A 21,232-nucleotide genomic window follows, 5' to 3' on the forward strand; every position below is an offset into this window, starting at 1 on the left:
CTTAAGCTTCATGACTTCTTTCAGTCATGTTTGAACTACAGCTAAAGTACGTTTTGTAAATGGTGAATACCTACTTAGCCAGCCGTAGAAACAACTGGGAAAATAAGTTGTATCAAAAATATATTTATACTTTGCTGTCAGCCCTGTATCCTGTAATATTACGGGGGAGTACGAATTTTATATAGTCACACCACACACAATAATATGATGCCTCACATAGTGCGTCAGATATACGTCCCGAAAGACTGGCAGGCCAAAGGTCGATTCTTTGATCGCAGTTTACGCGAAAGTAACTGCGATTATACGCGCCCGTGGCCTTAATCCGGATTAGGCTTAGTAAATGGATTGGATACTGGATTATCTTGGATGTTGAGCAAACATTTTGTCAATCGTCATTTGTTTCAAGCGATCACGTCTCAAACTTGGAGGAAATAGAATGTTTAATCAGTATTGATATTTTGACAGTGGGAATCCCTGCTATTTTTTTAAAATAAGGTAATTTTTTTAATGTAAAGGTTATGATGCATTTTTTGTTCATCAACATAAGATTGAAATAATATAAAGTTTCTTAATGTTAAAAGGTAAAGCTAACTTTTCCCGTTTTCCTAAGAAAAAGTATTTGTGATAATTTGTCTGATTCGACTCGTGTCAACTGTGAACAATTACTGAACAAGCTATTTTTAACACCGTACCTACACAGAAGTCCGTGGGTGTTACAGAAATAACTTACGTTTATCTCTATAATTCAGCTTTTTCTTGAGAAAATAGAAAACAACATTTTAAGAAAGTAATAAGATTAATCATTGAATTGTTTCAAACGTCTACTTTAACTTTATCTATTTAAAATCTTTATCTTTCTTCTAATATCTTGTCATTTAAAAATTTTCTCTATGTATTTTCCTATACGAAACTTTCCAGCTCTTTCCTATTACGCTGCCATGTTGCATTTCTATCTGGGATGCATTCAAAACGTTTCCGCCGCATATTTTTTTTATAAAATTGTGGATTTTTCCAGGCCAAAGCGCTTAAGGGAGTTGATGACTTGGAAAGCATTGGTCTGTCCGCTCGATTTGCACTGCAAATTGATTTTTATGTCGATCGGTACCATCCTGGATGCGTGTTTGTCATCTGGGAATCGTTGTGGGAACTGCTTTTGTAATGGCGGATTGGTAATCGGAAATATAGCTTTTTCTAAGAAAAACGTATCTTCCCATTAGGGAAATATGAATTCTAACACTTTAAGGCTGGATTGCACCATCTTACTTTAACAGTAACTATGTACTAGTGCATTTTGTATGGAGTTTGATAGATTTTTGACGTTTGTTAAAGTCAAAGTGAGATGGTGCAACTCAGCCTAAGGATGCTACTTGTCTTCACGAAATCCATGATAAAGCAATAGAACACCCACGCGGCCACGTGATATTGTAACAATATGTATAAATTCATCCGATTAAAAAAATTCTCCCTGAGAGGTTTGGTTGCCGTTAAACAAAAAAAAGAAGAACAAATATTGATAAGGATAAAACAAGGTAGAAATGGGTTATTCCATCAAACTTTAAAATAAAAAAAAAATCCTAACACGATCATTTTTTGCGGTATATCCTCCCTCGTCGAAGGTTGGTTTTCCAGGTCGATTCAAGTCCATTACCACGTAGCCATCGGATGTTTTTACGAGTTTAGGGTTTAGGCATGTGCGAGCAATTACAGAGAATATAGGCCTATTACTTATAGGCAGTTATGCTTATGATTTTCTTTGAAATTTTAAGATTTTCCTTCAATGCATTAATACCAATTAATATTAATTACTTACGTACTAAAATGAAATTTTTTCACTTGATGATTTTTTTTGCAGAAAGTTATAAAGCATTTAAGTATAGCACACTTAGGGAGTCATCAATTCCTCTATATGAAGTTCTGAATAAGGGTTCCGTTTTTTGCCATTTGGCTACGGGACCTTAAAAAGTATAAACGTATTAAATATCATACAGTCTTGGTCAGTCCGTCCAATTTCAGTAAATAGCAAATTCATGCAGGTAACGATATCAGTGAGTTCAAAATATCCAATTGATGTAATGAAATCTAGGTAGGTATGTATGTATCTACAATTCATCCAATTAGTTAATTCAACGCAGTAGATATCATATTTCGGTCTTGGATTTGTTAAAGCAATTAACAAAATTAATTAGGCCTTAAAGTAGAAATTGAAGCATTTGTATTCCGCTGTAATCTATATATATAAAAGAAAGTCGTGTTAGTTACTTCGCTTATAACTCAAGAACGGCTGAACTGATTTAGCTGAAAATTGTCAGGGAGGTAGTTTAGAGCCAGGAGAAGGACATAGGATACTTTTTATCCCGTTCGAAATAAAAAAAAAGTCTGCTTATTTATTGCCATTAAGGCGGAACAAAGATCGCCGGGTCAGCTAGTTGGTGATATAACAAACGTTTAGATTAGAATAGCTAGGTACGCCCACATCTTTAGATGTTTCTGTCAAGAGTTAGTCTCGAAGGTAACCCTAGACATTTCTTATAGTCGGGGTACTAAGTATAATGAAATTCCTTCATAGCACTAACGTACTTACCTACTTTTAAGTACTTACGTTAACAAAGACATTTCGCTGGCTGGGCTGTATAGCTGTTCCTTTTGAGGCAGCAAAACCCGTAGGTCGGCTTCCTGGGTTGCTATAATCGTGGCTCGTTCTACGCCTTGGCTCCTCGCTTACAAAGAAAATCTTGCCTGCTACCGCTTTTCCGTATCAAAAACGTCGGCGCTTGTGTGAGTGGTTCTTTTTAACGCGAAAATCTGCGTGCCGCGCTCTTGTTTATCCCTTTAGCACAGAATTTTCGGAATCTGTTCCGAGGAAGGGTAAGCAAATACCTTGTATTGGAAAATGTTTAGGCCTGCATTTGTCAGTGGACATTCTTATGATGGGTCCCGGAAAGTCTAAACAAATGTTTAATATTATTTATAGGTAAGCTTTTCTGCATTATCTTTTCAGAATTAATACGAGTAATGATGTCCATAATACCTTATGCCTTGATTTTCAGGTTTAGGTAGTATAAATATTATTTGATCGGCACATTTTTGCCTAATCTTTTCTCTCAGGAGTTTTTGTCATTTACTTCTGTATCGCCCTTAGATTCTTAAATCTAAATGTCTTGAAAAGTAACTAAGCGTAGCTATAATATAATAATCACTAAGCAGAATTAACATTCAGTGTATCTTTCAGACTTCTACTTTCGTATGACTTGACACAGTTTGGCGTGGCTACAACAAAACTGGCGTGCTAATGCCACTCAGTAAGGTAATCCCCATCGAACAAGCATTTGTTACGTGCACGTTACGTACTCCAAAGTACGTGATTCCGTCGCCAAGCACGCGATTAGTGAGATTTATACGAGCCCATCAGACATAACAGGTATCCCTCAAGAGTGACGTATCGGGGCATTTCTCGACGTCGCGCTCTTCCGGCGCGGACTCACGAATATATCATCTCCCATTGTCATCTAAGCCAATTGACGATGATTTTTCACGTACCCTACAAGTTGAGCTTTCATTCTTTATTGCGAGTAAATGGGTCTCTATAAAGCTAACTTTTCTATCAGGCTTACGTATCAATAAAGAGGTAGAACTGATTTTGGTTCCAACTTCCTGGAGTAATAGCTTCAAAAATTTATGGTAAAAAATTTATTGATTCAACATACTTAACTAGTTAGGAGTTAAAGTCAACAAATACGCACCCATAATGTAATGTAGTGTCTAAATACCATTTGCCTTAATTCCATTCCACGACTGTTACAATAATGTTTGCAATTATGGCGATTGTATCAAATATGGAATGTTGATTACGGTTTGTTGATTCGTGGAATAGTTCACTAATTTTCACTACGTTGAGTTACAATGTGTTGTTAGAAAATGTCCTACTATTATTACAATTGTGTCAGGATTTGATTGTAGGGAAGAATAAATTAAAACCACTTTTTAGATTATTGTAAAAATTGTGATATATTCTTTGTTAAACTATGAATATTTAACTGTACAAAATACATAGTGTGTCTAATTTACAATTAATATTAATTAACAAAATATAATAATAATAATTATACAAAACATTATTCGATGGCAGGCGACGACCTATCATTTGTTAGCGTCTTCCGTAGTTTCACCGTTGCAAACTGCTGGGGTCTGTACAAAAAATAAATGTTGTGAGTTACTAAATAGTCACATTAATAAATAGTGTTTTATGACAAATACTTTGAAACGTAAAAAGTAAAGACAAGATCCATTAAGTCTCTGCAAACAGAAAAATAGCTAGTAACAGGTACACGTTTTGTGTTATTACTCAGTGTCGCAAGTTTAATTTATCAGAATCACGAGTTTCAATGTAATAATGAGACGAAGATAATAAGCGTAAATTGTAAACCCTAGCACAATATCGTTTATGATGTAATTTGCAAATTACTTTTGTCAAAGGGTTGTCTGTAGTGTAATTAATAATACTTACGGTAATAGGTGTGGATATAACTAGAAGAAGAAAAATAACAGAATAAATAAAAAATAACGGACCTGTTACACTACTTGTAGACCGCAGTCTCCCGTCCCCACAAATCGTACCACGGACCAAACGTGTGGCCTTCCTCAGGCAAGTCGTTTCCCTCCGCTGACCTCTTCAGCAGTTTTGTACGAGGGAGCAACTGCGGCCTTTGCTGCTTCAGTGCCTCATTGAACTTCTGGTCATCTGATTCACTGTATGGACCCTCACTCCTCCGATCAATAAAACGCCTCGCTTCTAGCTTCGCCTCTTCCTGGCGCATTTTAGACTTCTCTGCTTTCTTTGAATCCGTCTCATAATCGTAACGAGAAACACGCCGTTCTTGATCACTGAAGTATGAAATATTCGACTCGTAGTATCTCTCTTCTCTTCGCCCATTGTAAGGTAGAGAACTGTCATCGTAACTCCTATTTGCTCTGCTCTTGCTTCGAGGATTTGTCTTTGTTTCTGAAAACTCTCTCTTCGTTTGGCGTCTATCCAATGAATAATCGATACGTGGCTCTCGGCTTTCATAAGACCGGGGCTCTTTCTTCGGAGACCGAGCTTCAGCTTGTGGGTATTCTTTCTTGTAATTCTTTCCATTCTCCAAAGTATTCTGTTGACGGTTTTTCTCTTCTTTGCTAGAGCGTTTTTTATATTTCAGAGTTCCTTCGTCATGACCGTTGTAATGGTCTTCATTTTGTATGTCATTATTATTACGTTCAGAAGGTATTCCGTAGCGGTCTGTGCGTTGTTCATTATCCTTGTATTTCAAGGTTTCAGATGAAGCTGAGAATGTTTTGACTTCCTTTGAATTGTCTTTGAAGGTTTTGAACTCCATAGTTTTTGGTGGACTCCGTTCGTGCGAATTTTTCTTGACCTTCTCCGATGATATTGTAGCACGAACATGTGGTTTGATTGGAGTCACTTCAATCTCTTCAAATTCCGGCATATAGGCGTTCTCTTTCCTTTTCTTTACTTCTTCATCTATCATTTGAGCCTGTCGACGTCTATCAAGTTCTTGTTGCTTCCCAGATGTCATGTGATCATCTACAATAATGCAGTCATATGGATCAGTACTTGAAGCAACAGAATTAACATCAGAGCTGCTGTCGTTATCATATCTTTGTAAAATCTCTCTGCGCTTAACAGTTTTCATCACAAAGCCCTCTCCACTCTCGTCATTGTAAAAGCTATTTTCAAAGTTAGTTTTGATGGTACTTGTGTTGGTCAAATCAGAATGTCTAGATTCGTTCCTGGGGACAAATTCCTCTTGCTTCTCTTCAATGATATGTTTTTCAGACATACTCTTCTTATTCATGGCTTGATTCTGCTGCTTGTAGTTTTCATTCACTTTTCTGACTTTTTCCAAGTTTTCTTCATTTTGTATGGAGCCCATACTTCTAGCCTGGCGGATGCCATTGGTAACTTTCATTTCTTTTCTGTCAATCGTTTCTTTGGGTCGTTGGGACGGCATGTCATCAAGTGGTGGTGATTTTTCGGGGCTTGCTGTCTTTCTTATTTCTGGAATCTCCGGAGCTGGCCTCAATTCCTTCTTCATTTTAACGAACAATTTTTTCTTGTATTCGGGTACAGTATCAACAATATCACGGTGTTGCCAAAGGGACATGCCTTCCATTATCTCTTCCGAAGTCGTGCGTCCAAACTTCCAGAATGACTTCGTTCGCTTCACTCTCTGAGAATCTTTGTCCATGTCTAGCATGTTACGAAGCATCAGCTGCTGATCATCTGTCAAGTACCCATTAGTGGTGTTCTGGTTTGGTTTCGGTCCGCGTTTGAGACTTTGAGTTTTTAGCAAGTACGCTTTATGTTCATTGGCTTGCTGAGCAGATTTACTAAGAGGAGAAAATAAAAATGGAAAAATAAATGAAAGTGTAACTAAACTACAAACATAAAATACTATAGCAACTAAATGTAATAAGCGTAACTACTTACAAAAAGGTGTTTTGAGATTTTACCTGATGGGTACACGTAACCTTTGGGCTTCCTCATCGCTGTAGTCAATGTCGGGCTGCGGCGGCGGCTCGTTGGAGAAGCCCGAATCGTTGGAGCTGTGGAGCGACACATTACCGGCAGCGCCTACCACTGCTACTGCAGTTTTGGCTGGGCCTGCTTTGTTTTGTGCCACCTGGGATAAAGGGAGTGATAGCTGATTAATTAATTTTATTACGATGTAAGAATATAAAGCCGCATTCAGTGAAGTCTCCATGTATAGTGTTATCAAGAAAAAAAAAACGATTAATTGCATATTATCAACATTGAAGATCTAAACCGAAACAAATCAAGAGACGAACATTAGCAAATGATCATAACACAAGCTTTTGATACAAGTAGGGTCAGGGAGGCAACAGTGACTCACTTTTTTTTCGAAGCTTAATAAAAATAGATATCGCTTTAATATTGGCCTAAAATTTGCTCACATTTTAGATACACTATTGAACTGTAACTGAGCACTCATGATTCTACATTATTTACTACTTATGTCAAAGTAGGAACCTAAAACAAAAAAATGATAATTGAGTCACTGTGGACTACTAGGTGTACACACTGACTCACTACCGTGGTACACAGTATTAACGTGGTAAGGCAGTATTTATATGAAAAGAAAATGCCCATTCCGCGTAGTTTTTTATTAGAAATAATAACAAAACTGCACAAGCTATTCTTATTATAATCAACAATTCAACACGACTCTTAGTACTTTTATTGCTACCTATAAGATCTTAAGTCATCTCAATCTCTTCGTTAATTATTTCTTCCCTATTTTTCTGTCGGTCTTTTTCCGTGGCATTCTGTAAATAAAAACAAAAATCGATTTACAGTTATAAAATATTGAATTCGTATAAAGTATTAAAATTGAGTCACTGTGTACTTCTACGCCATTTTGTAAATATTTGATCAAAAAAACCAAGATGTAAAACAAATTAGTCAAAATTCGGATTAAAGACAATTGATACAAGACCTACTATCCGATAAATATAACGGCTATTACCTATAGCAACAAACAAAGATATGAAAACAATCGAAACTCACCTTAGAATGTAATTTAGAGGGCGCGAAAACAAAAAACATTCCCTCACCCTTCCGCACGGCACTTGACCGGCGAGCAAACTGGTTTAAACGTGTTCGGGTACAAAGACCTTTGAATCGGTAAAAGAGACAAATATATATTCCTATGCCTTCAGGTCGAAACATGACTGAGCCACTGTAGCCGACCGAGTCACTGTTGCCTCCTTGACCCTATCCTACTCCATCTATATACCTGAGAGCGCATGGGCAGCGTCTGGGGTCCGAAGCTGCGGGTCTCAATCACCGCGTGAGTGGTGAAGCTGGCTGATGACGTGGAGTTCTTGATAGCTGTTCCTGGAGCTGACGGAGTGGATGCGTGGAACGTGGCGCTGGCTGACGAACTCAGAGCGCTGGGCGACGGAGCCGGGAGGGTCGGCGGCAGGCCCGGTGAGCCGCTGCCTAGGCGACCCTGGTCGAGATTAAACTACTTTTGTAAATAAAATCCAAAAGCTTTACCGTAATGAAAAAATGAGGATTCCAACAGGCAAGGATTGGACATGGTTATCATTGTTCTTTCTATAAATGCATCTTCCAGGCTTTCTTCATGAAAAGACAGAAATTTTCTTTTCATGGATTACTTTTCGTGTATGACATTCTTTTAGCTTTTATAAGTTGCGTGGGTGGGAACTTTTATAATTTTACAGCATAAGAATAGAGCCTAAAGTGTCTCTGTAACTCTGTTAGACCATTTACTTTTTTATGTATGAAAACCTATACCTGAAAGGTTGACTGGGCATGAACCTTTGTACCTATTATCATAAAAATAGAGACTACTTTTATGTATAATTGTTAACAATATACCTACAGCTGAAAGGTCGACTGGGGGTAAACATTTTTACCTTATCAGCATAAGAATAGAGGCTAAAATACCTTTGTAACGTGATGCGCAGTGACTGTGTCCCCGAACATACGCGGCGGCGGGTGCGAATGCGGGTGCGCAGTGGCGGGCGTACTGGGCGTAGTCTGCGCATGGGCCACCGGCGCGGGCGGCGGCGCCTCGCTCGGTGTTTGGGCGCAGCTCCAGCGAGCTGGTGAGCTGCCGCTGCAAAGGATTAAGCCTTTGAATTGTGTTAATTTCTCCTACGCCTGCTAAAAAGATCATTGGGTATCTGTGCGCAGCTATAGTGAGCTGGCGAGCTGCTGCTGCAAACGATTCGCGATCTTATTGCCTTTGGTTATAAAGTTACTCTTAAACCTGCTAAAGATCTAAAACTGCTGTAGTAGTATAAAATATGTCTATGAGATGTGATTATGTGGCTACTTCAGATTGACAAATACTCAGTATTTGTTTTATACATAGAATATTTGTCTACACTACGGTTACATATAAACTTTGTAGCCTTATCACCTTCGTCGTTAACATTGGGGAAGGATCTATGTTCAGCTGTGAATGTCATAATGACTGAAATGATGATGTTGAAAACAGCTTGGAAACCAGTCCACCTGCTATGAGTAAAGGTTCTCTTTGTGCTACTAATCCTTGGTGCTCTCTCCGAGCAGAGCGAGCATATCTCTCTACTGAAAGCTGAGCTGAATGAAGCTACTCACATGATGTCATCGTTAGCGATCGGCTCGGTGTAAGCCAGCGGGAACCAGCCCGCCTGGTGGGAGCGTAAGTTCTCTCCGTACTGCCAGCCCTTGGTCCTCTCTCCGAGCGTTGCGAGCATTTATCCCTGTTGGAAGCTGAGCTGGACAAAGCTACTTACATGACGTCATCGTTAGCGATCGGCTCGGTGTAAGCCAGCGGGAACCAGCCGGCTTGATGCAAGCGTAAATTCTCGCCGTATTGCCAGCCCTTGGTCCTCTCTCTGAGCAGGGCGAGCATGTCTCTCTGCTAGAAGCTGAGCTGAATGAAGCTACTCACATAACGTCATCGCTAGCGATCGGCTCGGTGTAAGCCAGCGGGAACCAGCCGGCCTGGTGCGAGCGTAAGTTCTCTCCGTACTGCCAGCCCTTGGTGCTCTCTCCGAGCAGAGCGAGCATGTCTCCCTGCTGAAAGCTGATCTGAATGAAGCTACTCACATAACGTCATCGTTAGCGATCGGCTCGGTGTAAGCCAGCGGGAACCAGCCAGCCTGGTGCGAGCGTAAGTTCTCTCCGTACTGCCAGCCCTTGGTCCTCTCTCCGAGCAGAGCGAGCATGACTCCTTGCTGGAAGTTGAGCTATATCAAGGTACTCACATGACGTCATCGTTAGCGATCGGCTCGGTGTAAGCCAACGGGAACCAACCCGCCTGGTGGGAGCGTAAGTTCTCTCCGTACTGCCAGCCCTTGGTCCTCTCTCCGAGCAGAGCGAGCATATCTCCCTGCTGGAAGCTGAGCTGGTTGTCTCCAGCCGCGGCATATGCGTATAGAGCACGTGCCAGTGGCGGATCACGTGTCGTGCAAGTTGGTGGAGCCAAAGAAGATGGACGGGTCGCGATGCGGGTGTCAGTATCTGGTGGAAACCGGATTTATTAACATTTTGGGATTGGAAATCATCAGTTTCGGTCCTCTTTTATTCTAGTGATCCAATTTGTTTCCAACTACGGCAAACGAACCGTTCTATTATACTTAAATCCCTAATGTTTGTTTTTATTCCAAATGATTATTATAAACATTAGTTTCAGACTTGTAGAGGTCTTAGTAAAGTAGTAAAGGTAAAAAGTTAATTGCGTGGCTTGTTATAATATTTAGGTTGAGAAATTACGAGTGTTTATTTTAGGTGTTTTTTAACTTTTGTATCCTCGAAGGTATAACAAAACAACCCGAATGTCTGCTATTAAAAACGTTTGCTACATATTTTTTACGCTATATTCGTTGGACAGGGCCGCGTTCTTTCTTACGTTTGTAATCGAATGACTATAAAGTATACCATACTTTACCTGGCTCATCAGCATGGATGCTGGTCTGCAAGTTGAAGTCAGATTTAGCGCGGGACAGCCCCTGAGCAGGGGAGCCGAGCTCGCCAATAGAACGCACGTCCAGGCATGAAGCGTCCACCGATCTGGTCTTCCTCAAGGCAGAGCCGACGGAAGCGCGGTCGTCGTCATCACCAGCCCTGGGGCTGGCGTAGATGTCCTCGTCAGCCCAGAAGGATACTTGCTGTATGAACAAAGGTACAGAATCTTGAATAGGTACCTAATTATTGGGTTAAGTTTTCGTTGGGGTTTAGGGAGGCCTTTCCGCAGCACCAGAAAAGCAAAATAACATTATCGGTTATCTTTCAAGATGAAGATAATAGCATGACGAATTGGTGTGTCATCTAGCGCTTAAATGCTTACTTAATGAAGCAAATAGGCATGAAATGCTATTACCTAGATCGACCTGAATTACTTAATACTTTTAGAAATGTTTTCTCATTTCAGAGAGAACGATTGAATTTTTAAACAATCAAACCGTTTTACTACCAAGGCCGTATTATTTCAATCGCTAATGTTCCCAAGAGTAATTATTGAATAACGTAAGTAGTAACGGAACATTTTCACTCAAGCAATTTTCAATTAACCTTTTCGTAGGTACCTAATCATTTAACAATTTGCAACCACATACCTACAAAGGTCAAATTATTCTATTCAAATGTAGTCTGAGCTTAATAGAAGATCGAGTATGCAACCAATGAGACGTTATGTCTACTTGTAGGAGGTTCAATAATTCATGTATATTCTGATATTGAGAATAGAGGTCATGGAGGATAAGTAACTTATGTTATGTCTAGACGATACGATATTCTATTAATTAGTGTGTCTTAAGTAATTTTATTACTAAATCTACTAAGACTAATAGATTCAATTAAGACTGAAATCATTAGGTACCTATTATTAACTACTCATCAGGTTAAAATCATAAACTCATCAGGTTAGTATTCAGTACAAGGTATAAGGGACAGAATTCAAATTGACAGGATCAAGTCACACAATATTTTAATTGTATATTCCAATCGATTTTCGTTCCACAATTTTGCAAAAATAACAGCCTGGCAATCCCAAAAAACCTTAAAGTAGTTTTGGAACAATATTACTGGCACTAAAAAAACGTACCTAATTGCATGGCTTTTATTTAATTTATCTGGCTAGATGAAAAAATGAGTGAGTTAAGAATTTCATTTCCAGAAAAAAAACTAAATGTTGATGAAATAAAACAATATTTCGCCACAATTTATGGCAACCTCCCCTTTTAGCCAAAAGTCAGTTCGGAGAATCTAGCCCAAACACAAATATGGCTTTTGCGTCGCCAGACATCTCGCTTGGTATGCATCTCGAGCTTTGATGTCTCGTAGTTAGCGTGCCTTTGTTAGCAGCTGCCTTTGAAGCACTAGCAATGCGACTATTGACACTAGTGCATTAAAAATTGATCTCACAATTTAGGTATTCTAGATGTCTCAAATATTCCGAACAATTTTCCAAATAATGTCTTAAAAATCTTCAATTTAATCAAGTTCGTAATGCGTAACAAAAAGCTATTACTGGCTTTGCACGAAACAATGACTTTCTATTACTGTACAATAGGTATTCAATTTGTCTCGTAACATGACCACAAAAAATGACCGCCATGACCACACTTGTTGAACCGGTTAAACATTTATCAACAGCAACAAAATCAAATATTGAATAACGAAATCGGGAATCGATTTGTCGTGTCCATAACCATAACAATTTCGCCGGCTCAGTGATTTTCTTTTGCGTTTATTTACGCAATGCAATTTTGACACAATTGCGGTGTTTATCCAGTATTTTCGACGAATATGAGATTTAAATGGTGCGTACGCGATAAAGGAGCTCGTAAAAATAATTCCATGTTAGTGGGAATTCATTTTTATGGGATATCACGACAAGAATGGGCGGGATATGTATGAGGCAAGTAATGTCAAGTCTGCACAAATAAATATTTAAAGACCTGTATGAAAAGGTTACCTTTGTAATGCGAATTTATCATAATAATATTTTCTCCAGAAAGGAATTGAAAATTTCTCTCTTTACTTTGGACTCGTTAACTTCATCAGGAGATTCTATATTCTACGTAAGTACATTATTATTCTATGATTCCATTCCATTTTATAACCTTCAATGGACGAAATGAAATAAAAATAAATGTTATTTGATTTAGGTTTGACCAAGATTAGGCACAAATGGTTGCGGGAAACCGCTAAATTCAAACTCTGGCGTTCTTTACGGGTCTATTTCCGGACTACTAGGTGCTGACGATGATAATAATTGACTTACCCTCATCCTGCTGACAAACATGGCCTCCACGTTGGGCGGGAGATACTCCCTAGTCCTGGAGACTTCAAGCCACTCATCCAGGCCAGTGTTGTAGGCCGTGGCTCCAGCAGTGTGATAAGCCAACCAGTGCTTAGCCAGCGAGCACTGCCGCTCCAACACAAATCCGTATCGACGGCGCTCCTGGGTCATCGCCTGTGAAAATCCGAAAGTCAAAGATATTTGAATAAAGTTATGTTTTCACAAACTTCTATGAATGTTAAATGAAGCTTGCTTGGAAAAGTATTCCTAAACGAAATGTTGAGGATTTTTAACATTTTCATTTTTAGGGGTCTACGCAACGCTAGAAAACAGTTACTTACTCGTATATTCAAGGTTTGGCAATAAGCTACAAATGTAGGACCAAGTATTTGAAATTTGCTTTGTTGCAATTTACTTTTATTTTTATTGGCGATATCTATTAAATTATTTGTTATCAAATCAGTCTACAATTTAAATAAAAGGTTATTAGAACTGTCCTTGCTATTGACATTAAACCAACAAGAAAATCAAGACCCAGTCTACAGCGCTGTTTGTTTGCTCGGTTACTTAAATAGAACGGTAAGAATTTCAAACGTTTAGAAATAAAAGGATTTCTCCCCAACTTACATTTTTCAAGCTTTGCTCGCAAAACGCGTCCAATTTCGTCTTTTCCTCTTCCAATATTTGCATGTTCTGCAACAAAAAATACGAATCATGGATAAAAAGGATGCTAGTCAGGTCCTCTGGAACGGAATTGTACCTAAACAAGAAGCAAGCCAAAATTTACATCAATAGAGATAGGTCTCGTTGTTTTACTTTAATTGGGACAGTACCTCAAAAGCTTTAGAATTTCCGAATAAGCTTTGTGAATAGTGAAACGAACTTTAAAACTGTTGAACGAAAACTACATTTCAGAGTTACCCACTGGTTCCAATTAGAGCCACATAGCTTAGTTCTCTATTGTATTTGGATTGCTGGAAAGCTTTAGCTAAAATGAAGTATTTTAAAAACTTTCTCGAATTCAAGAAATCTTAATCGATTCTTAATAAGTTACTTTTGACGTGCCTCTGGGAAATCTTTTAAATAGTACCTTCACTCAATAGTAACTTTCTATGGATTTCTAAGGAAAATAATAAATAATATAATAAGTACTTAAGGGACATTATTAAATACCTTCATCTCTTTGTCCATTGCAGAACCAACTTTGCTGACGTTGGTTTTCTTCTTGCGCTGTTTCTTGATCGTAGCCGCCGCTTTGCTGTAGCTCTCTGAGCGCAGTTTGTGTTGTTGTAAGAACCGCTTTTGTTCAGACTGTATACGAAAAAGGTTCAATTATTAACCGTTTTCATTCCTATTTACTGTATTTTGCTTTCAAATATAAAAAAGAGTACAAATAAAATAAATAGAAGAAATGTATTCACAATATCAAAGATAATGTCAAAAGAAAACTGAAAGGAATAAACACAAAATGAGATCACTTGAAAAGGTAAGGTAAAAAGATAAATCTTTCTTCTTGTAAATATAAACATTGATTTATCCTTAACAGCAACCCGACTGATGTTTAACTAAATTGGAACCTCACAGAGTTCACTTCATACCGTGTTCCATTTATCTTCAATGGGACAATAGCTCGTGTACATAAAAATACCTACGGGACGGTCGTTCACTTCGGACAAAACTTTTTTAATAGAAATTCTTATCTCACAAGATATTAAGCTTATTTGAACTCGGAACCCTGTTTCCTCTTAGTAGTAAACAATCCCTGGAATCACGGGACTATTCACATAAAAGATTATGAAAGGAGGCTTCTTATTGACTGACCTGTACTACTTTTGTATCCTTTTCGAGATTAGTTTCTAGAGGGACCAGCAAGTCTACGTAGAACGCCTTCAGCTGCGATAAACAAACAGATTATTGTTATTGCCAGTTACATTCAATGGGGTCATCCCCCATTAATTAATTCATGTGTCAGCAGTTCCAACACAAAAAAGTTGATGGAAACCTTATAAGATGCTGTTAATAATACATGTTTGCAGTTCAATATTAGCACATAAATGTGTAGTTCTATTTTAAGATTAATAAAGGCAGATAGTAAACAGTGGAAACTTACAATATTCATCTGTTGATCTTGTATCTCGCGGTAGACTTCCACTACTTTCATGAGGGCGGTACCTAAAATGAACATGTATTATTGTAATCGTTTGTGTATAAATGAATTAGGTAGGTTAAATTATCTTCGTAGGAGTAAGGTTTAAGTCACAGCTTTGAATAAATACTTACTTAGTCATAGCCAAACGTCATAGTTTTTTGTACGAATAAGTGCAATGACTGGAAACATACATCGGAAAATAATACTTTTTGCAAGCTTTTTTTAACTCTAGCTCTAATTTTTATATCATCTGGTAGTTACATACCAATATCAGCACAGCCTCCCCAGGTGCCCTGCTGGGCCTGCCTGCCCAGCTTGCCCACGGCATCCACATACAGCCTAGAAGCTGCTGCAGCTCCTAAAATTATTATAATAGTTAATAATTAAACTAAATAACTGAGTAGTAGAAATAACTTAAACATTCTCGACTCAAAACACAAAGTCAGCTAGACTAGAACTTGAAGTTTATACAAGGGTGTACAACTACCCATTAGTAAATATTTTACCTAAATAGCTAGGCCGTTTGGCTTAGTTTGATAGCCCAAGTTAGGAATAAACAACATTCTCCTATCGCATTAGAAGTCAGATAAGGTAATTGCCCAGAATTTACAAGGACAACTTTTTGCGCAAATTAATGTAAAACATTTAGGGCGAGCTCTTTAAAAAATATTACAGAGCTTCGAGAATGTAGGGAATTTATAAAATATGTAAATAGTCTCTCCTGGGGCTTTTAAAATAATGAATTTTACACGCTATTAAGAGTATCTCTAATATTCAGAGCACGGGATGTCACAATTTTGATATGATTAATTCTAGCGATTTAATTTAATTTATCAACATTCGTACCTTGCAAGTTTTGATGTAAAATCTAAGCAAGAAACATTTTAATATTTTTATGATAGGTATAAAAATTACAATTTGCATGCGCTTAGAAACCGAATTAGTCTTTTGACCTGCCGTGAATCATAAAAGTCGCAAGAAGTAGGCCATCGTCACAGACCAAAATGACAAAAGAGTCGCGTCGTAACATCGTTAAGGGTCATTAAAGTGTTGTAAAATGAAACAAATTAACCGCAAACTAGCCCAAAAATAAAGTAGGAACAAGCTCCAAGGGCCATACATCGCGCAGAATGCCCGACTTTATTGCTACTAGAGCTTCGGGCATAATACTGTAGATAAGCCAACAGAGACAATTTGGCACAAACTACGCCCCAGTTCCGTAGCCAAGCAAGCGTGGAACTCTGAGGTTTTGCATATAGATGCGCCCATTTGGCTTACAGTACATAAATTAATTGTCCACGTTTCACTGAATACGCGTCACTCTTTACGAATATTTGGACGACGTCTCCGCGTTTCACTTTCCACACATTTATTGCATACTCAAACTCCGCGCTCATGGAAATGCTTTCTCGTATTCTGAACACGCCTTTATTTGCTCCCTCATTCTTTAATTACATCAAATTATACTTACCATGCAAAGCCTTCAAATACGCCTTTCCGGCCGTTATCATCTGCCGAGCACCTGGATTAAATTTATCCAGGATGTTCTGAAACAAAAAAGAAGGATTTTTGAGCTCAAAGTATTCATTAATGAATTCACAAACAGGCGCGGCCAATCAATCAGCGGGCCATTGTTATTCGAAATAAGTAGGTACTTTCATTTTTATTAAACTGTGAGGTGGCCAGGGCAGGGGGAGTTACGAAATGAGTAATTTATTGATTTTAGAGGTTGATAAAATTAAATGTATTCAACCGCGATAGAAAATGAGGACTTAGACCATAAATAGATGTTGATGGTGGAATGCGGCCTTTCAAGGATGCTGCAGCCGGCCTCAATCGAGGTGCGGCCGCGCAAGTACTCGGCGGCATTCCGCTGCGAATGCTCGAAGACACTTCTTCGATAAACGGAACATTAATTGCGCGTAAATTGTTAACAGCTCCAGCTTTGAGGTTAATGCAATTATCAATTTCGCTTTATGGCACCGCCTCAAAAAGTTATCCGAGATAATATTGTTGTTCAACAGTAAAGAACTAATTTAATTAGCGGTAATGAGTTAATGGTTCATTTCACCAAGCGGTACCGTTTTTCGCTCATTTCTCTTTATTGAATTTAATTATCATAACTTCATTAAACTTTTTGTAAGTAGGTAGCAGAATAAATACACATGTACTAGATCATGTTAACCGTGTCATGCGTTGTGTAGATACACGAGTAATATCCCCATGATTACTCAATTAAGAAATCACAACGCTAAAGCTCAAAGGGCGTCTGTAACAAGTTGGGGTGCATTATATGTGTGACGGTAAATTGGTATATTGGGCGGCGCGTCCTAATCCCCCGGTTATGGGTCTCTACAAAAAGCCAATGCATTCTGCCCAATATCGCCGGGCTGCGGCGCCGTGTGGGGCCGAACTACGTGCTAATGTGTTTTACGACCTCGCCATTCTCTAAATTTTCATGCAAACCTGTGTTTCCAATAGATTCGGGTTTATCGACTTATTCGACTTCTTACTTTCGTTTAAAAAGTCTGGATGACAAGCTATTTTCACCATTTACGGTTCACGGAGTGGTTTAACATAAACACTTTTAAATAAGTTATCTGTCGCCATCTCCGCGCGCCAATGACTGAAATATATGGCTTCGGCGCAAGGGTGGGAAGGAGGCAATTTTTCACGCGGATTCAGACGTACCTTTTTAAAATACCGAACAGGCTGTCGCTGTAGGTAGGCCGGCCGGTTATTGCTCGCGTCGGGGACGTAAATCTTGGAGGGTCGCTAGAACCGGGGCCAAGGGTGAAAAATAGATACGCACTTACAAAAATTAAGTAGACGCCGAAAGTAGGGGACTAACGGGATATTGGAAGAAAGAATTAATGGCAATGACGATTTCATTGTCACTCCTAAAGTTTGGACTTGAATGAATTCTTAATGTGCCTTAACGCGGTCTTCGACTCAATTTGGTGCAGACCTAGATTTTGCGTAATCGCTCTTTCTTTTCGGGACGTTCATGAAAAATCGTAAACGTGACTTAAATTATTTTTTTCCCTTGTGTAAAATTTTGAACATAAGTATTGTAAGTGACAATAGTTATGATTTTATAAAGTCAGATGCCTGCAACTGGGTAAAACCAACTAACTTAGATTTGTATTTGATTTATGCGGGTGGAAAAACGTAAGGTCTAAAGTACTACACTAACGTAGATAACTTGCGTCCAAAAATAAATCACTTGCAAATCTCTTTCGTCTTCACCACATGCATTCAAAATGTATAGAAACAAGTTACATTGTATCCTAACAGTTCCTAATGTAATACGGGCAGCTTTATCCCATCCTCTTTATTTGTGGGGCACGTACCAAACGACATTTGGTACCAAATTGCCTCAGGCAGACTCCGTGACGCGCCGAGCCTCGAACTCCCTCACAAACCCTTTCGGCTAATGTCCTACGCACACGTATGATTTTTTCCGTATTCACCCCTGGAGACTGGTATTGAAATTCATAGGAATCCTTCTGAAGGATCTAACTTTCGGATCACTATTGCTTTTTCGGGTGAACTTTAACTACCTACCGATCACATTATAAAGTCAAATGTTTTCTGATGCCTTTACTTAAGTACTCGTAGTGTTCTTCAAAAGGGTATAAATGTTTGAATAATATTGATTCAATAACTTGGCAAATATTTATTGCAAAATACAACGTTAATTGCTTCGTGGTGGTTAATGTTTCATTTCAGATACCTAATATAACGATTAACAACAGTTGGACGAGTTTATTTATTTATCGGTAATGAATTAATGGTCCGTGTTAGCACTCGATGGTATAATTCGTGTTGCACGTAACGATCCCACTGGTGATCGGCTGTTTGTATGCCTAACGTGATCGGCATTACATTATGTGGCTCAATATTATTGTATTCATTTGAGGGTAAAGCTCAGGAACAAAAACATTACGTCACATAAAACATACTTAGATTAGTGCTTTGTGTTTTTCACATGTAACATTTTAATGAAAATAAATGTTAGGTAGTGTTATTTGAAAAGCAAATACTGACTCTACGTCAGCAAGAACTTTACTTAAACCTTAACTGCCGTTTAACAGAACCAGTAATCAATGCAGTTTCGATCAAAGGGAGCTTCCAGGCTACCTTTTCAAATAGCGGTACATCAGTATTTTCACCTTTGGGATGTAACCCGACGAAGTTAGCTGTAAAACTGCTAGGGATTTTCACGTTTGGGATATTTTCCGAGGAAATAGGAATTTTAAAAAGCTAACACCGACATGATACGAGCAACGGAGATGTTTACTTAGAGCACTTGTTGCCTCTCCACTCTAGGACAGAGGAGACTACGTGTTTACAAGGAGCCAGCGGGCAAACTTTGTCCGCGATATAAAAAATAATGTCTGAAACGTTTTTATGGTTTTTATGCACGTGTCTCGTAACACAATTTTATTTAAAAGCATGCACAAAGGTATGGTCATAATCGTTAGAATTATAATATTTATCTTCAGTGAAAACAAATATTGTACAACAACTGAAGTAAAGCTTTTTACTGCAAATGTTGCAATCAACGTCTGAAGAACGTTCAGCATCAGAAGTTTAATTAAACAAATCGGGCAGCCTAGCTTCATTTGAGTAGTTTAAAATCCATTGAAAACGTAGCTGAGGTAACTGCTAAATTCCAATCTAAGCCCTACCTTTATTCACCGACGGAGTTCTTAACGTAATCACGGCGTGCAATTTGTTACGGATTCAACAATGCATCTCTTAAGTTCTTTGCTCGGTCAAAATAAAAGAGTTCCCTTTAAGTTCGCTAAATGAAGTCGACTACAAAAGGCGGAGTTGAGCGTAATTCAAATGAACGCGACGCCGTACGCTCCCGGCTTCGATTCTATACTTTCAAAACTTTAATTTTTGCGAAGTTTCACTTGCAGGACTTTGTGAATACTTTTAAAACGTGAAAGCGGAAACTTGCGTTATAATGTTTAATCGATTTCAATTCATTATTTCGAGAACGGCGCGTGTTACATTTCACTAATTACTCGAACATAGAAGCGGAAATCTGTGTAATGAATTCTTGCTGGTACTTATTTGTTGATAAATACCGTGTATCTCGTAACAAGGCCAACGTCTTGCGAGTGGAGTTAATAATTGGTATTTATGTATGTAGAACGTTCAAGCATAGACATTAGACTCTATTGTGTGTCGCCATTATTATGTAGATATTTGTGGCCGTTCACAGTCTCTACCATGTCGATTAGAACAACCGGCAAGGTCGGCTTTGGACTCGCATCAGTTCTTTTTGCTGTTCATTGTCAGCAGAACAAGTAACTTGACAAAAATACGGACATGTTTCGAGTTTCACTTATCTATTCATCAAAACTTGTTTACGATGACAAATTCACGCATTAACTCTGGTAAAGTCGTTCGGTAGCTTTAAATGCACAATATCATCCTTGCAAACCATAATAATAATATTAAGGTCAACTAAACTGTATTCCCTGTGCATACTCGTTTTCAATACTTAGTACTTATAGAATCAACAAATAAAGCTTTGGATCATTCCTGTTTATTTTATTAGTATAGTAGAGCTTCATAATATTCGAAGTTAACTTAATCAAAGTGATTCTGAAATCCTATCAGGTTTGGGATGTCGTCAACATGGTTCAAATAACATTAGAATTGCCTTAATCAAATTTGCTGTAATAATGGAATTATTAACGTTATGGAGGAGTGTTTACTTAATACTACACAATACTCGTTGTTACAATGTTGGCTTTGAGTTAATAACTGTTGTTTATCAGGGATATCGTCTTTTTGCCGTCTCTAATTTATCCGTTATTTTTACTTGTAACAAATTGATATTTATTACAAGTGTAGTTCTTTAGCGCTGTTTTATTGCCTTGAGACTTGCAACTTCCCACTCGAGCGCTAGCCAATCATGCCGTCACATAACTTGGAAAGCATTTAGCTCATCGACTACGCCATCATAACTTGCGGCAGACCTTAGTTTACTGCTCACAGGCGCGGTATTAACATCTAGTTATCGAATACCAATAAACATGTAGACTATCAATAATTTCAATCAAGGCTCGCCAAACCTACGACTTACTTGAGTGGGCGTTGGGAATACGAGTATATACCTTCTTAAGTTCACACAGTACACACAAAAGAAAAGCCCCGGAGTGAGGGTACAGTTATTTGATAGTGTTTACCAGATACCTACTGCTAGAAAGGAAATATATGA

The 21,232-nt window shown here is 38.4% G+C and overlaps 1 protein-coding gene across 5 annotated transcripts in view; it reads right to left on the minus strand.

Moving 5' to 3' along the window:
• Positions 1-3,993: 3,993 nt before the first annotated feature.
• Positions 3,994-21,232, minus strand: part of IRSp53 (Insulin receptor substrate 53 kDa) — a 172,302-nt gene continuing 155,063 nt past the window's right edge. For 4 of the 5 annotated variants that reach the window (XM_028312592.1, XM_028312589.1, XM_028312590.1 and 1 more), the window contains 14 exons: positions 16,460-16,535; positions 15,254-15,346; positions 14,950-15,011; positions 14,661-14,732; positions 14,013-14,150; positions 13,467-13,532; positions 12,822-13,013; positions 10,485-10,704; positions 9,802-10,057; positions 8,492-8,663; positions 7,815-8,045; positions 6,511-6,680; positions 4,567-6,387; positions 3,994-4,185 (listed from right to left, as the gene is read on the minus strand). In XM_028312592.1, the coding sequence (XP_028168393.1) occupies positions 4,575-6,387; positions 6,511-6,680; positions 7,815-8,045; positions 8,492-8,663; positions 9,802-10,057; positions 10,485-10,704; positions 12,822-13,013; positions 13,467-13,532; positions 14,013-14,150; positions 14,661-14,732; positions 14,950-15,011; positions 15,254-15,346; positions 16,460-16,535 (3,561 nt within the window). In that variant the 3' untranslated portion in view covers positions 3,994-4,185; positions 4,567-4,574. The remainder of the gene's footprint in view (positions 4,186-4,566; positions 6,388-6,510; positions 6,681-7,814; positions 8,046-8,491; positions 8,664-9,801; positions 10,058-10,484; positions 10,705-12,821; positions 13,014-13,466; positions 13,533-14,012; positions 14,151-14,660; positions 14,733-14,949; positions 15,012-15,253; positions 15,347-16,459; positions 16,536-21,232) is intronic. The other variant, XM_028312593.1, reaches the window with a different exon arrangement.

The sequence above is a fragment of the Ostrinia furnacalis genome, unplaced genomic scaffold (genome assembly GCF_004193835.3).
Source record: "Ostrinia furnacalis isolate ACB-3 unplaced genomic scaffold, ASM419383v2 OfSCF4045, whole genome shotgun sequence".
In the NCBI taxonomy this organism is placed as follows: Eukaryota; Metazoa; Arthropoda; class Insecta; order Lepidoptera; family Crambidae; genus Ostrinia; species Ostrinia furnacalis.